General features: G+C 39.3%; 2 protein-coding genes across 2 annotated transcripts in view; both read right to left on the bottom strand.

The window, feature by feature from the left end:
• LOC107714977 (torsin-1A-like) overlaps positions 1-3,108 on the bottom strand; it is a 3,837-nt gene extending 729 nt beyond the window's left edge. Inside the window, exons 1-4 of the mRNA XM_016520982.1 lie at positions 2,848-3,108; positions 914-1,179; positions 361-536; positions 62-195 (exon numbers count right to left, since the gene is read on the bottom strand). Coding sequence (XP_016376468.1) covers positions 62-195; positions 361-536; positions 914-1,179; positions 2,848-2,989 — 718 coding nt within the window. The 5' untranslated portion in view covers positions 2,990-3,108. The remainder of the gene's footprint in view (positions 1-61; positions 196-360; positions 537-913; positions 1,180-2,847) is intronic.
• A 10,161-nt stretch (positions 3,109-13,269) lies between these two features.
• Positions 13,270-16,957, bottom strand: LOC107714917 (torsin-1A-like). The gene is made up of 5 exons (XM_016520916.1): positions 16,846-16,957; positions 16,342-16,607; positions 14,419-14,594; positions 14,125-14,258; positions 13,270-13,880 (listed from the first exon to the last, which is right to left on the bottom strand). Exons 1-5 carry the CDS (start codon positions 16,955-16,957, stop codon positions 13,633-13,635), a joined length of 936 nt encoding a protein of 311 aa, XP_016376402.1. The 3' UTR covers positions 13,270-13,632.
• Between the last annotated feature and the right edge of the window lie 228 nt (positions 16,958-17,185).

Genomic DNA, 17,185 nt, shown 5'->3' with positions numbered 1-17,185 from the left:
ATATTCATATATATATATATATATATATATATATATATATATATAGTCTTTCAATACACACTGTTCTTATTGTTGAAGATGTTTTGAAGGATCTTAGTCTCCAGTTCCTTGCTGTTCATCCAAAGCTCTTCCCGATCTTTGCCTTCTCTCCAGAAATCCAGAGCCACTTCAGCAATCACATTCCCACCTGCATTACTATAAACAAACAGATAAACAGCATATAATTAGTTGTGTCACTCGTTAGGGACAGTAGAGGCATTTAATTACCACTGTGTTTTAATTTTATAGAGCTAATATGTTGAATACAACTGCATTTTCAGAAATCCAAAAAACAAACCCTTGAGTTTTTGAGGGCTTTACCTAAGAAAAATGAAGATTGCATTGTGGAATGACACTCCATCGACACGGGCATTGTAGTCTAGAAAAGGTTTTATGACATCGATCAGCTGTGGTTGCATCTTGTCCATTTCATCAAATATGAACATGGAGCGGGGAAAACTTGATACATTTCCATGAATCCACTGTTTTAGCTGTGCCTGAATATACAGAACATGCAAATCCCAGTTAGAGGAATGACTTCTGATATGTACAACATTCTCAGTCGTTTTACAAAAATGCATTATTTGTAATTTTTGTATTACAATTTTAAATATATTATTTACTATGTTTTTAATGCAGTAATGAATACTGCATGGGCAAAATATGCTATCAGGTTACCATAAATGAAATGCAATTTCATTATTATTTCAAGTGATAATACTTAATCTGTAAATGACCCAAATCCCCACCTGTCCAGCCAACTCTGAGTACATGAGTCATGTGGGCATTACATTATTAGCCTGATCAGTTGTTATAAATGATTGCTATAAGTCTTAGGCCAAAGCTAAAAACTCTACAAATTATAATTACTTACGCTGTATAAGTCTAACTTTGTTCTGTGTGGGAAATGATGCTCAGATATATACGTGTGAATATGCTTGCTCTGGATCCCTTTTTTGTACACATTTCTCGCAATGATTTTAGCAACATGATTTTTCCCAACTCCTGTAGTCCCATGGAAAGAGAGGACCAGCGGTTTGTTTGGGTTGCTGTCATTCATAAATGATGTTACAGCTTTCAGTACAACATCAGACACAATGTGCTGCCCAAAGAGAGAGTCTTTTAAATCTTTCTCCAAACCTGCAAGATATGTGAAGTCAACAAAATAACCCATAACACTTGCATTTCTGAGGTTTTCTGACACGTGACAAATTATATTTTGCGAAAAAAACATTAAAATAGTGTGAATATAGCATAGGCCTATACATATAAAGCATATAGTGAAATTCAATTTAAAATGCAATATTCAAAATGGCAATGTGTTTCTGTAAGCAAAATTCAATTTGAAAATGCATTCCGAGCTGACCACGCCTACCCTCCGTCAATCATTGCTTCAAGGCAGGGATTGGCGGAAGCGTGTTACATTTGGATCGTTTGAAACATGGCGGCTCGAGATCTGATAAGATCGTCGAATTCACTGGCAGATGAAGTGGAGCGTGAACAGAGAAATATATGAAGCGTTCTCCATGCTAAAATCAAACGTCTTGAGCTTTGAGCGTCTTGTGTTACACTGTGGGTGACCTACGTGACGTCAGCGTCTTGAAATTAGCTGTTTTTTAAACATTTAAGGAGCCAAGCTGCTGTGTAAAGACTTTGAATGGACATTTACACAGCAGCTTGGCTCCTTAAATGTTTAAAAAACAGCTAATTTCAAGACGCTGACGTCACGTGGGTCACCCACAGTGTAAGAAGCTCAAAGCTCAAGACGTTCGGTTTGACGTTCGATCAATTTGTGTTATACATTTTCATTTTCATTTCGCAACTTATAAAGCGTTAAAATTTGCATTCAATTTACATATTAAGAGTACTGTTGGAAATGACAAATGTAAATTATATAATTACATTTTCATTTTCCTTTTGCCCCAAACTTTGCACGTAAGGGTAATGGAAAATGTAAATTTAAAGGTCCCCTGAAATGCTTAGAAACATGCAGCATTTACTCTGTGTTGACGTCATTTTAACTGAAACGGGAAGACAGGGCGGGACATATCAAGCAGCCCCGCCCCTTTTTAAAATAGCCAATAGCGTTCGTTTATATCACAGCTTGTGCTAGAGCCATCCAGAGCCGTTGAGCTCCGTAAAAATGTGACGTCAAAAAAAAAAAATCGTTGAGCCTTTTTGGCGGAAGTGACGAACTGCAAGCTTTGGATGCTTATATCTTCTAAATGCGAATTTTGTCACTGTTTTGGAGCACACTGCCTTATAGATAACCTTAATACTAACATATTGATACTAACTTTAAATACAGAAATACATTGCCATTTTGAATACTGCATTGCCATTTTGCATATTGCTACCTATATGCTTCCATATATACAAGGGTAATTTTACTATAACATTAGGCCTAACTAAATATTGCTGTAATTCAGAAAGGGAATTATCATGAAGAAACAATGGAGTCTCATTTAATTTCTGTCCGTCTCCCTTTCTTTCATTAATGCAGTTTTTATTGGGTAAACACTTTACTTTGAAAGAAGATTTGATAACGTATAGCCTGTGTGGTACCAGTAATGCCGTGGTGCTATCAACTTCATAACCATAGTTTGGGGGGAAATGCAAGTTTAACCCTGTCGTATGTAGTATGAAGGATAAAAACGTTATCCTTTTTATGAAAAAAAGTTATATAGAAAGTTATACGATAAGCGAAAACACGCTGTTGGAAACAAAGGAAAATGTTGACATGATGAGCCATAAACTCATAAATCTATCGTCAAAACATACGATATGTTATTTCGCCGTTTTACTCACGTTTAAAGTCAAAAGGCAGCAAATCGTCCCGTTGAAAAAATTTGTAAACCACAGATACAGCAGCCGCGAAAACATCCAGAACACCTGAAGATAATGTTATATTAGACACCAGCAATAAAACTATTAACAAATGCACTTTCATTGTGAAAGCGAATAATCTATAGGCTTCTTTCAGTCACGGTTTCGTTTTTGGAAGGAACTCGGAGGGGAACTGACGCTCCTTCCGCAAATATTTAGTTCCCTTTAGGCTTTGCGTACTAACTACAAGAAAGAAAACACGCTTTTCTTGGTTTCCCAGTCTTCGGTATGTTGACATCAAACTCACCATGACCACTAAAGAAAGTTTTTTTTTTTTTTTACATCAATAAGTTACAAAATGTGTAATGACTTTAATTACAGAGAGCATGCCAAAACCTTCCTCATCATGATCATGTGGTTCGCTGCCAAGAGGATAATCCCAGAGGTTTTTATAGAGGAAAATTAATAGGTAGGCCTATGCAATATTCAAAATTAATAATATTAATTTATTAATTTTATTATAACATTTAACTATAAAAAATTGTAATGAAGTTTCATATGTGTGGTGTTTTTAACTCTTTTACAGAACTCACTCCATACAGTGTATAACGAACACTTTATTCTTGTTCTTCGCATTACTCAACACCATTTCCCACTAGAGCCCCCAGTGGTGCAGTTCCATGTATCCAATTGTGGCAGAGTCTTAACTTTGATAAAGAATATCTCTTTGGTTTTGAGACTTTAGTCTTTGCAACTTCAGGGATCTTATCTATGCACAATCAGCTTGTAACACTCCAAAGAGAAAGGAAAACTTGAAATCGCATCATATGACCCCTTTAATAGTAAGCAATTACTAAAGTATAGTATAGTATAGTAACTGAACATCAAGTATTGTATACTTCTCAACAAAATGTAGATAAACAAGTGTGTAATAAGTGTGTAAATAAATGCCATAATAATAAACAAATATAAGGTATAAAGATAAATATGTCCATAAATCCAAAATTAGAATCTTTAAATATTTCAAATATAATACAAATATTTCTCTGTTTTTAATTATTTTATGTTTGGCTAAGTTCACACTGTCAGTTTTGCATTTTCTTTTCAAGGCACGAGTCTTGAAATGTCCTGTTCACACAGCAACTTATAGCGTCTCGAATGCTGTCTGTATGAATGTGCAACGGGTGTCAAGCCCATATTCCTTAACAATAACCATAGCAACAGTGACCAAGTAATATCAAAGATGGCTACGTCCATAAAACTGAAAAGTCTTATTACTTTCTGACACGGTGAGAGTCCAATCGAGCCGCGAGTTCTTCTGTCAAATCTTCATTAACCAACAGCATCTTTTATATTTGGGTAGAGAGCAGAGTATTTGAGTCGCACACAGAACACAAAACCGAATGGAGTTTTCTCCATTACTGTAAGTTACCAAAACCACACATGAAAACACACAGACACGGTAGACGCACGTTTGTGTAGCAGGGTGGCTCTTTCTTGCACTGTATGACGTGACAGACAACTAGTTATCCAGTCCTGTTCCGTTCACACAGCGCAGGTTTTCAGAGAATGTGGTTGTGAGTCCTGAAAATTTAGGCCACGTTCACACAGCAGCAGAATATGGTTGTCAGTCCTGTATTTGAGTCCTTAATACGGCTACGTTCACACACGGTTATTTACGGTTGTGACAACCGCATTCTGTAACCGAACTCACGCCCATATTCCTTAACAATAACCATAGCAACAGTGACCAAGTAATATCAAAGATGGCTACGTCCATAAAACTGAAAAGTCTTATTACTTTCTGACACGGTGAGAGTCCAATCGAGCCGCGAGTTCTTCTGTCAAATCTTCATTAACCAACAGCATCTTTTATATTTGGGTAGAGAGCAGAGTATTTGAGTCGCACACAGAACACAAAACCGAATGGAGTTTTCTCCATTACTGTAAGTTACCAAAACCACACATGAAAACACACAGACACGGTAGACGCACGTTTGTGTAGCAGGGTGGCTCTTTCTTGCACTGTATGACGTGACAGACAACTAGTTATCCAGTCCTGTTCCGTTCACACAGCGCAGGTTTTCAGAGAATGTGGTTGTGAGTCCTGAAAATTTAGGCCACGTTCACACAGCAGCAGAATATGGTTGTCAGTCCTGTATTTGAGTCCTTAATACGGCTACGTTCACACACGGTTATTTACGGGTGTGACAACCGCATTCTGTAACCGAACTCACACTTGTAAATTTTCAGGACTCACAACTGCATTCTCGGAACACACGCGCTGTGTGAACAGAACAGGACTGGACAACTAGTTGTCTGTCACGTCATACACTGAGAGAAAGCCGCTCTGCCGCATAAACACGCGTCTAACATGTGCTGCGTGTTTTAATTTGTGGTTTCGGTAACTTACCGTGTCAGAGAAATGAGCTGCATGTCATCTGAAAGTTTTAGATCCAATCAGTTTTCCACCGGAGCCGCTCCCGTCAGTTTTGTGTTCTGCGCACGACTCAATGCTCCGCTGTCTACCCAAATAAAAGCTGCTGTCGCTTAATGAAGATTTGAAGGAAGAACTCGCAGCTAGATTGGACTCTTGTCATGTCAGAACTCAGAAGTGATAAAACTTTCAGTATTATTGACGTCGCCATCTTTGATTTTACTTTTGTCACTGTCGCTATGGTTACTGGTAAGGAATACGGGCTTGACTCCCATTGCACGTTCATAGACAGCATTCCAAATGCTGTAAGCTGCTGTGTGAACAGGACATTTCGAGACTCACACCTGTAAGTAAATACGGTTTTCAGTCCCAAAAACTGACAGTGTGAATGTAGCCTTACAGATGTGATTTCGGTTATAGAATGTGGTTGTCAAACCCGTAAATAACCAAATTGTGTGTGAACGTAACCGTATTAAGGACTCAAATACAGGACTGAAAACCGTATTCTGCTGCTGTGTGAACGTGGCCTTTTTTATGTACGGAGGATTGCTCACGTCGCTCAGCAACTGTGACAGCTGCCGTTGACGACCGGCAGTAACGTTTTACCTTTTTGAAAGTTGTCTGTCCACTTCCTTGGAGTTGGAGGTAGTGCCTCAGCAGCGCAGAAATTAGGCCGGTTTCACACCGCAAGCGTGAGCAGCGCGTATTTTTTTCGGAGTGCATGTTAACAAATGAGTGCATTTTGAGCGTCAAGCAAGAGCGTCGCGTGAGCAGCGCTGAAACGATGGTTTCGGCACCGAGTTTATTTTTGCTGCACTGCTCACGCTCAATTAAAGTGACAGCACACTTTTGATGGACAAAATAAAAATGATTTCACACAAAAAGTGCTAAAAAATGCACAGAATAAGCATGTCTAGCGTGTTTTAACAAGGATTGGAGTATGTCAGAAAAGCAAATGAAGAATCAAAAATATGTATTGAAGATTTACCCATTTAAACTTGTTTTTAATTATTCAGTTTGGGTTAAAGTATTGTGTAATATTAAAAAAACATTTAAAATCACACATTCTGTATCGAAGTATGACTGAAACGACATGATCTTAGCAGTTTTTGTTGTTTACCTTTTATATGGGAATACATGCAAATCCCCATTAACACACTTTCAAGACTTTAAAACTTTAAAGTTTATAATTGACCAACTTCTAAAAACAAATTTGTAGTTGTCTTTGCAAAGAAATATGTGGCTTTGGAGCTGCTGCTGTGACGCTGTACAAACGCTTCCAGTTTGAATACTCGCATGAGTCTGCAGGTGCAGTTATGCTGACATGACGCTGCTACAAAGCTCATGCTTGCGGTGTGAAACAGGCGAGATTCTGGCGGCTGTATGGTACTGCGGCCACGTGGTTGTAGCTCTCAGAATATTCAGAGCCTACAAATAGAGTGGGGGAACAATGACGTCACTTTGTAGGGGGATCGGCTGTTAGCATCACACTAGTCTTGCGTAGCCAGACCTTCAGACTGATGGCAGAAGGTCTGGGAACCAGTGTTGCCAACTGCTTTCAATTGAAAGTAGCTAAAACTGGTAGCTAAATGTCACTAGATGACATCACAATGGCAAATTCACTGATCTATATAAAGATGAACGTAGATCAGTGGGCAAGATGAGAACTTAGATAAGGTTTGTCCAAGAAGTTGCTATATTTGTCCCTAAACTTTTGCAAAGAGTGTCAAAAGGGGCGGGGAAGTTGCTAAATCTAGCTACAAAGTAGCTAAATTGGCAACACTGCTGGGAACCTTGGCCTCTTTGAACGGCTAAGGCCCGCCCAAGAGGCCATATCACTGACAGGTAAAACAACCAATCACGTTTTGTTTTGTGCCGCGTCATGTTTAGGGGCGTGGAAATGTCCTCACAATAACAGACTGGTGTGTAAATCTCTTGAACTTGTTTTAAAGATTCTATGCCGCGAACTTTAAATATTTCACATACTTTTGAAAATCCAGCATTTAGTTGATCCTGATAAGCGCCTATTGTCACAGTTGTAAACACAACGGCTTTCTTCTAACATGAGGGGGTTTGGCGTTACGGTATATTTGGTTCCAGGCGGAACGTTAAAGAACACAACACACACGTCTCCCGGAACACCCAAAACTGTACATGGCATCATCACAAAGACGAACTATATGTTTATACGTGAAATTCCGGAGGGGACGTCGGATGGCGTCATGTGGGACGCAATGACGTGTGCCATTAATCGAACTAGGTACTATAACATGAAAAACAGGAACATGAAAGGAATATTCTAAAAGCAACTCATGTAAACACCATAATCATAATATTGGCTTATTTAGAATAAGGTAAATAATTAGATTACTGATGTCCATGTAAACGTAGTGATTGGTTCCTTTGTAGCAACTCTGTTTGTTTGTCCGAGTTCGCAACAGTAATTAAGGGGGGCGGGGCTTACCGATAGGTCAATTGGACATGTTTGTCTGTTATTCAGTAATATAATTTTACATGTCTTGGTACATTAAGCCACATTAAGTGTTATTCATGTTGAGTGTTGTATAATGTCTATGTCTAAATTCTGCTAATTCACAAGCCGAGTGAGAGTCATACTGGCAAAGGTCATGTTAATTATTAAACCAAACAAAATCAAAATGTTAAAAAACACCCAGCAATGTGATTCTTTTATTGAGTGATAGGCAGTGGATTTAATCAGTGACAATATTAATAGATTTACTATTCGGCATCTTCTCATCATCTCCACGACCTGCTTCCCTTGGTGTTTTTACACATAGAAAAGGCGAAAAAAACATATTGCATTGTCCAGTTTTCTCTCAGAAAGATGATTTGAGTTACTGTTGCAATTCTCGATGCAGCATGAGTGACATACACTGGTGACATTTTTCACAATCACGACAGAAAATAAAGTGGTGGTAATCTAAATAAAACTGCTAACTGCTTTCAATTGAAAGTAGCTAAAACTGGTAGCTAAATGTCACTAGATGACATCACAATGGCAAATTCACTGATCTATATAAAGATGAACGTAGATCAGTGGGCAAGATGAGAACTTAGATAAGGTTTGTCCAAGAAGTTGCTATATTTGTCCCTAAACTTTTGCAAAAAGTCTCAAAAGGGGCGGGGAAGTTGCTAAATCTAGCTACAAAGTAGCTAAATTGGCAACACTGCTGGGAACCTTGGCCTCTTTGAACGGCTAAGGCCCGCCCAAGAGGCCATATCACTGACAGGTAAAACAACCAATCACGTTTTGTTTTGTGCCGCGTCATGTTTAGGGGCGTGGAAATGTCCTCACAATAACAGACTGGTGTGTAAATCTCTTGAACTTGTTTTAAAGATTCTATGCCGCGAACTTTAAATATTTCACATACTTTTGAAAATCCAGCATTTAGTTGATCCTGATAAGCGCCTATTGTCACAGTTGTAAACACCTTCTAACATGTCTAACATGAGGGGGTTTGGCGTTACGGTATATTTGGTTCCAGGCGGAACGTTAAAGAACACGTCTCCCGCGTCTCCCGGAAATCCTGTATAATTCAACCAATCCGATGACGACTCCAAAACTCCTGAAGTGCTTCCAATTTTGTGTGCCGTATGCATCAGACGTTCAGCCAACGGTCTGTGGGCGTGACGTCTGAGGCTGAGACTAGCATCACACTGATTACGTTTACATGGACATCAGTAATCTAATTATTTACCTTATTCTAAATAAGCCAATATTATGATTATGGTGTTTACATGAGTTGCTTTTAGAATATTCCTTTCATGTTCCCGTTTTACATGTTATAGTACATAGTTCGATTAATGGCACACGTCATTACGTCCCCATGTGACGCCATCCGACGTCCCTCTGGAATTTCACGCATAAACATATAGATCGTCTTCGCGATGATGCCATGTACAGTTTTGGGTGTTTCATTTTTTATTTTATGAAAGCTTCAAGTGCAGTTAATTATTTGTACGTGCATTCAGACGATGGCGGTGTTGAAGCTCTTTTATTTGCTGTCAAACGGTTGACCACTGCCGTGTGTGCATCCTGTCACAAAATGCGGCGAAAAGTCCTACATGACATTAATAATGTGATTAAGGTGTTTTCATGTCTAAAAAACAGGAACATGAAAGGAATATTCTAAAAGCAACTCATGTAAACACCATAATCATAATATTGGCTTATTTAGAATAAGGTAAATAATTAGATTACTGATGTCCATGTAAACGTAGTGATTGGTTCCTTTGACAAAAAGCCAATAGGATTTTTCCTTAGGCTTTTGGATTATTGCAAAAAATAAGCTCTGTGTTCAATCATAATTCATGAAACTTGTCCATCAAGATAATCTTCACAAAATAATATAACTTTTATGAATTTTGAAGCCTAAATAAAAGCACCAGAACTTAAAAGCTAAACTTAGGCTATAAACGAACCACACCACCATGGTCGCTCGCCTTCAACATCACCACCACCATGCTTCCAACAACTTTTTCAAACTTATGATATGGCTGATGAGTGGAAAATGGGAATTTCCCTTTCTCGCTCATCGGTCACGGATGAAAGTGAGCTGCTGGACGATGATGCTATTTCTCTCACATCGTCTGATCCAGCGGCTAGTGCTCTGCTGGCTCCAAGCCAGGAAGAGCAGGAGATGCTAGATGAGGACGAAGAAGTTGAGACTGAGTCCTCTCATTCCTCCTGCCCTGTGTACGCTGAGCTGCTTGAGGTTATGGAACGCGCCACGGCGAGGCTTGACTTGCCATCGAAGCGGGCCAAGAAAGTGGCTTCTCGGGGCTGCCTCGATGAGCGTTATCCTTCTGACCATAGCCTTCCATCTCAAGTGAGCCTTCCATTTCTTCCTGATTTCCATGTGGAGATCGAGAAGGCCTGGAAAAATTCGTTTTCATCCCGCTCTCTTTGGGCGAGACATATTCAATTCAACCAATCTTCAGCCCCTTCAATTTTCGTTTGAATGACAGGGCATACACAGCAGCCGGTCAGGCTGCAGCTTTATTGCACACCATGGCAGTGCTATGAGCTTACCAGGCTGACCTGCTGAAAGACCTGGACATGGGTTAGGCTCTATCCCCTGATGAGGTGGCTGAGCTGCGCCGCACCACGGATTTCACTTTCCGTGCCACTAAGCAGACTGGCACTGCCATTGGCAGATCCATGGTGGTTACAGAGAGACATCTGTGGGTGAACCTGGCGGATATCGGGACAAAAGAGAATGGCTTTCTCCTTGATGCGCCGGTTTCGCCTTCTGAGCTTTTCGGCACTTCTCCCGAGACGGTGGTCGAGAAGTTTAAGGAGGCAAAGGTGCGCTCCGCTGCCTTTAGGTCCTTCGTTCCATGAAGGCCCAGGTCTGAGCCAGAACAGCAAAGGGGTCTTGGCCCGTCTCGGTCTAAGGATCAGAGACGAGCGCAGAAGACTAGTGTTGCTACACGCGCAACACCTCCCCCGCCTCTGGGTAAGGTTCAAAGGAGGCGTGAAGTCAAAGGGTAGCAGGCAAGATTTGAGGGAGGGGATCCAGACGAGGCGTTCTCAAGGCTTTCATCCGGACCTGAGTAAAACCTGAAACATCTACTCACCTCCCTCTGAGGGTATTAACATCTGATGTCATCTTCCTCCCCTTAATTCCCCTGAAGCCACCATCCCCTCTACCTGACCGAAGTTAGGTAGGAGCCTCCTGCACTTGCATTGCAGTTTCTCATGCTGGACCTATTTTTTTGGTTAGTTTCTATGTCTCATAGAACTACCTACTGACGGTCTTGAACCAAGTATTCTTCAAACTTCACCTTCATAATAAATTTTTTTACTTGAGTCATGCGAGGGAGCAGTGGTGGATGAGTGTGTAAGGATAAAAGAAACTCAGATACTTTGATCTCCTGAGAAACAGACAATACACTGGCATCTTCAAGACACCCCACAGAGGGGTGGTGCAGGAAACGCCTCTCTCACATATGATTAGAGACCGACAAACAACCAATTTGCCTTTCAACCTAAATTCGAGGTAATACTAAAATGGGGTCAGATTAGATAATAAAATGGAGTCAGATTTCAGTTAAACCTAAATTGAATAACTCTGCGCGCTGAAAAGACCGAACACGCAAGTGACCTTCATCCACCACTGGATACCTTCCTTGGGCCAAGTGTGTGGACCTTACAAGTGCGATCCATGTCATTTCTCTATTGCTAGTTTTACGTGGACTCACTAACTAGCTTTTCTCCGCAGCGCTACTTGGACCTGTCTTTGTACCTCTGACTTTGTTACAGGGTTTGTTACACCCCTCCTGTTGGAAGTCAGAACCTCTCGCTGTCGACCGATTGTGGTGATGGTTTCACCCATCGGTACTGGATCCAGGCTGGATGATAGCCCTACATCTTTGGCCTCATGCTTGCTGGATCATGCAGCCAAGTTGCTAGGTTTCTGCTGTAGCCTCCTTGGTCATCAGGTCCCCAGTATAGTGCTGCAACCTCAAGGACCCTTGGGTCCTCCATTCAGGTTGAGCATTTTCGGAGTGTAATGCTTTGTGACATGCTCCCTGACGTCCTGGCTGGATGTTTGCTTCGAGAAGCTGACCCAGCCAGGACATGCTACTCATGTCCCGCCCCAAGGGGCCTTCTAAGCCTTTGTGGCTTTGTTCCAAGCCTTCGAGCTCTGCCCTGGGTTCAGGCATTCCAAGCCCAGTGCTTAACAGGTAAGTTATTGGGGTATGCAGCTCAGACCTTTGGCTGAAGGGGATAATGTCACTGACAGCCGTCAAGGCATCCTAGGGGCACCTCCCATAGCTTTGGTGGAGTTGGTATTTAGTGCTCGCCTTGGTGCTTGGCATGCACTCTCCTCAGCATGGCAGCGTGGGTATACCTTTCCCCATAGCGACCGCTAGAGGACGCAGTTTGAAGTTCCCTCGGAAGGGAATGTCTCAGGTTACGCATGTTATTGTCGTGTTTAGATGTATGCTTCAGACACCTGTCACGCTGAAGGCGTTCCCCATAGCGACCCCTAACCCTAAATTTGTCAGTTCGTCGGTCAGTTAGTTGTACATTCGACACATAAGGATTTATCAGTATTATTTTACTGGGTCACATCAGTATTTCATAAAAGGGTCTAATGACACCCCTATTGTTGACAGAAGTTCATCCATCCGAGTGATGTGTTCTAATGGCATTAATATTAGCAGAGATTTACAGATTCACAAAAAAAAAAAAAACATCCTTTCTCTCTCTCGTTCTCTGAGCTCTTTCATGGTATTTCATTATAGTAACAAACATTTAAGATGGTATAATCATGGCTTTTTGTCATTACAGAAAACACTAGAAGGTCTAAGTTACTTCCAAAATCAGGTAAGAATAAAAAACGTGAATTTAAAAGCTAAACAGACTGGACATAGGTCTAGATTAAAATGTTTAATATAATAGTGACTCCAACCCAGACTCCATAGCAGTGTAACTCATCAAGACTGAAATATTAATAAGTTAATAGTACAAAGGAGAGATTAAGGTCATATATAATTTCTGTGCAACTGTGTGTTAACCTGTTGAATGGTACAGTCCCAAATATGGGATTTAGAACGTTTGGTGACGTCACATAACTGCACTCCAAAGTCCACGGTATAGTTCGACCACTGCTTGTCATATAAGCACAAATATGCAGTGTTTTTAACCACATAATGGTTATTTTAGGTTTCAGACATTTAAATACAAGTAAGTACAAGTAAAACAATACATTTAGGGTTCGTGAAATAGGCTACACACTGATGTTTATGGAAGCAGCAATAACAATCCATTCAAATATAATTTGCCAACGTGTTTTATCAATATCAGATACACATAGTGTAAGTAACTATAAAGTTCACTCTATTCTTCTCCCAGTTCACCGGCCACTTACTTGCATGTATTTCGGGAGAAACTGATACATTTACGCGCTGTAAATCCGACTGACAGGACTCTCTAAACTGCAGCGCAAGCAAACATGGCGGCGCCCATCTCACATTATAGATCACGATCAAGATCGATTTAAAGGACAAAACACACTCATTTACACATATTTGTGAATCGGAATATCAGATAGTTGATGGTATGGTAAGCAAGTTTATGAATAATTTGAATAAAAAAGGAAAAACAAAATAAAAGCAATCCATCTGTCATACAGTGTTATTGTGGCCACGGTGTGTCATGTGACAACGTTCTAAAATAGCAGCCGCCTAAAAAAACTCACTCTGGGGGGACCGCTAGAATATTTTAAACTCACCAGTGAAAGGGTTAAAAAGTTATAACAATAAACTGGACAACAAGTGCTGCTAAAGTTGTTCATCTGTTAATTGACATACAGCACCAACTTCTGTCTGACAGACTTGCAGCCTTTAGCAGAAAATATTCTCTCTTTTTCAGGAAAGAAGGGCATGTCTCTGGCTACTTCATCTGCCAGATCATAGTTTGGTTTGATATTCAGATGGCCCATCTCAGCCATGACACACTGACGCACATGCTTCAGCATTAGAGGCAGGAAAGGAACATAGTGATCAATCAGATGCTCATCTATCATACTGGAGTGCAGAAATCCACCTGTAGAACAGACATACACATTAAAAATGAAAGGATTTAATTGTGGAGTAAATGCAGCCACATTTTTAGTTTTGGGCTAAATAAATATATTTAGAAAATATATAAATAAAATGATCAAATAATTTATTACGAAATACAAGTAAATGGAACTTTTTGAAATATATTTGAAAATCTATATTAGCTTTTGAAATATATTTACAAATATATATTTTGCTTAATACTTAAATGATCTTTTAATACACACTGTTCTTATCATTGAAAATGTTTCTAAAGATTTTAGTCTCCAGTTCCTTGCTGTTCATCCAAAGCTCTTCCCGACATATGCCTTCTCTCCAGAAATCCAGAGTCACTTCAGCAATCACATTCCCACCTGCATTACTATAAACAAACAGATAAACAGCATATAATTAGTTGTGTCACTCGTTAGGGACAGTAGAGGCATTTAATTACCACTGTGTTTTAATTTTATAGAGCTAATATGTTGACTACAACTGTAGCCTATTTGTGGAAATCTGAAAATCAAACTTGAGGGCTTTACCTAAGAAAAATGAAGATTGCATTGCGGAATGACACTCCATCTACATTGGCATTGTAGTTTAGAAAAGGTTTTATGACATCGATCAGCTGTGGTTGCATCTTGTCCATTTCATCAAATATGAACATGGAGCGGGGAAAACTTGAAACACTTTTATAAATCCCTTGCTTTAACTGTGCCTGAATATACAGAACATGCAAATCACTGTTTGAGAAATGAATTATGTGTAACGCTCCCACAAAATGTGGATTATTTTTACTTTTATATTATCATTTTGAATATTTTATTTTACTATGTTTAATATCAGGTAAAAAAAATTTTGTCATAGTTCACCCAAAAATTTTAATTTGCTGACAGTTTACTCACCCTTAGGTCATCAATAGAGTTTGTTTCTTTTTCGGAAAAGATTTATAGAAATGGAGCATTATGTCACCAATTGTTCACCAATGCAATCACCACAGCTTATAAAAACATCACAGTAATCCACAAGAATCCAGTTCATCAGTTAATGTCTTGTGAAATGAAAAGCTAAATGTTTGTAATAACAAATGAATCATTAAGATCATCATTGCCAGTGTATTTATTTATTTATTTTTCTTTGTAATGGGGGGGTTAGAAAATGTTAAGAGATAGAGGAAATGTTTCTGATCCAAGCTACCTGATGATGGCAGTAATGCACTGTTAAGTGCGGTTGCCAGTAAAAGAAAGAAGAAGAAGAAGAAGATCATCATTAATCATTCTCGAGTTAAAAAGTTGTCTTATCTGAACCAGGAGAGAAATATGCAGATCAAGCACTGTTTACAAGCAAAACAGTTCTAAACAAATATGTTGGTGGATTTTGATGTAAGAGGACAACAGGGGATGGACTTTTTCTATGGAGGAAGTATTATTATGGATTGGTATTTTGGCCAATCTCTTTAAAGTTAAAACTTTAGCTTTTCACTTCACAAGTCATTAATTGATGGACTGGAGTGGTGTGGATTATTGTGATGTTTTTATCAGCTGTTTAGACTTTTATTCTGACGGCACCCATTCACTGCAGAGCATCCATTTAATGTGACATGCTATATTTCTCCAAATCTGTTCTGCTAAAGAAACAAACTTCTCTTGGATGGCCTAAGGGTGAGTAAATGGGTGAGTAAATTTAAATGTTTGGGTGAACTACTTCTTTAATAGAAATGAAATTCAACTTGATTACTACATCAATTGAGGAAAATACTGAATCTGTAAATGACCCAAATTTCTAACTGTCCAGCCAGGGCATTCTCACTCCCAACTCGTCACATAGGATCCCTCTGCGTCACTTTTTAATGCTCAGGATATCCTTTAGCATTGCTTTAAGTTGTTTGCCTTATGCATGATCAAGATGGCATGCATTGCATCAAATCACAATGCATGTAATTGTTTGCATATATAAAAGTACAAGTAATTCATACTTTCATAGATATTGGAGCACCTAACCCCACTCCTACCTACTCACTTCTCAACAACATAAAACACTTAACAGGCATAATCACAGGTATTGTTCAATTATTTATTTACAGGTATTAATCCAATGTGTAATTTCATCATGGCGACATTCCCATGCACATTGCATCTATGTGTGATGCCAAAGGTTTCTCATTGAAAGCAATGAAGTAGCTACCCTGCACATCGAAAAATAAGCATATGGCAAACAACTGAAAGCCACGCTGGGGTACCCTAAGCATTAAAAAGTGACGCCGAGGGATCCTGACCAAGTGTCAATATGTGATAATTTGGTATTGAGAATGTGTTGGCCCAACCAACTCTGAGTACATGAGTCCTATGGACTATCTTACTGTACATTTTAAAGAACATGATGACCATGATAAAGAAGTAATTATTTGTCTACATGTGATTACTTGAGTCTTAGGCCATGGATTAAAATACAATTTATTTACTTACTTTGTATAAGTCTGACTTTTCTTTGTGTGGGAAATGATGCTCAGATATATATGTGTGAACATGGTGGCTTTCTATCCCATTTTCGTAAATGTTTCTCGCAATGATTTTAGCAACATGATTTTTCCCAACTCCTGTAGTCCCATGGAAAGAGAGGACCAGCGGTTTGTTTGGGTTGCTGTCATTCATAAATGATGTTACAGCTTTCAGTACAACATCAGACACAATGTGCTGCCCAAAGAGAGAGTCTTTTAAATCTTCCTCCAAACCTGGAAGATGTGAAGATATGTGAAGTCAACAAATAGGCCTATCTAAATAAACCAGGAAGCATTTTTTACCACACATAATAATAATAATAAAAAAACATAATTAACTGTAGCAAAATAAAATGTTGTGAAATTGTTTTTAAGCAGACAACTAGTTAAAACAGCTCATGCAGGTTTACTGGTGTTAGCTGGACAAAATTCTCATGAAAAATAAAACAGAGAAGCTGTCTGACAGACCTGCAGCCTTTAACAGAAAATACTTTCTCTTCTTCAGGGAAGAAGGGCATGTTTCTGGCCACTTCATCTGCCAGATCATAGTTTGGTTTGATGTTCAGATGAAGCATCTCAGCCATGACACACGAATGTGTGAAGATTGAAGAAAAATGAAGATTGCTTTGTTGAATGACACTCCATCTACATTGTCATTGTAGTCTAGAAGAGGTTAACAAACCACCTGTCACAAACTTATTTAAACATCCCGGGTATTGACACGAACACACCATTTGAATCAAAACAGATACAATTTACTTGTTCACATGGTTTCCTGTGCCGTAAACAAAACTTGGTTCTCGCAAGACCAC

The sequence above is a fragment of the Sinocyclocheilus rhinocerous genome, unplaced genomic scaffold (genome assembly GCF_001515625.1).
Source record: "Sinocyclocheilus rhinocerous isolate Xijiao unplaced genomic scaffold, SAMN03320098_v1.1 scaffold28, whole genome shotgun sequence".
In the NCBI taxonomy this organism is placed as follows: domain Eukaryota; kingdom Metazoa; phylum Chordata; class Actinopteri; order Cypriniformes; family Cyprinidae; genus Sinocyclocheilus; species Sinocyclocheilus rhinocerous.
The sequence above is the reverse complement of the archived record's forward strand: the minus strand, read 5'-3'. Positions and strand labels throughout refer to the sequence as shown.

Excerpts from the sequence above, each read along its gene's own strand:
- LOC107714917 (XM_016520916.1), bottom strand. The coding sequence starts at position 16,957 with ATGGCTGAGATGCTTCATCTGAACATCAAACCAAACTATGATCTGGCA. Across the intron at positions 14,259-14,418 it reads GCAATCTTCATTTTTCTTAG|TAATGCAGGTGGGAATGTGA; the intron begins GTAAAGCCCTCA and ends GTTTGTTTATAG. Across the intron at positions 13,881-14,124 it reads CATTTTCAATGATAAGAACA|GTGGATTTCTGCACTCCAGT; the intron begins GTGTGTATTAAA and ends TCTGTTCTACAG.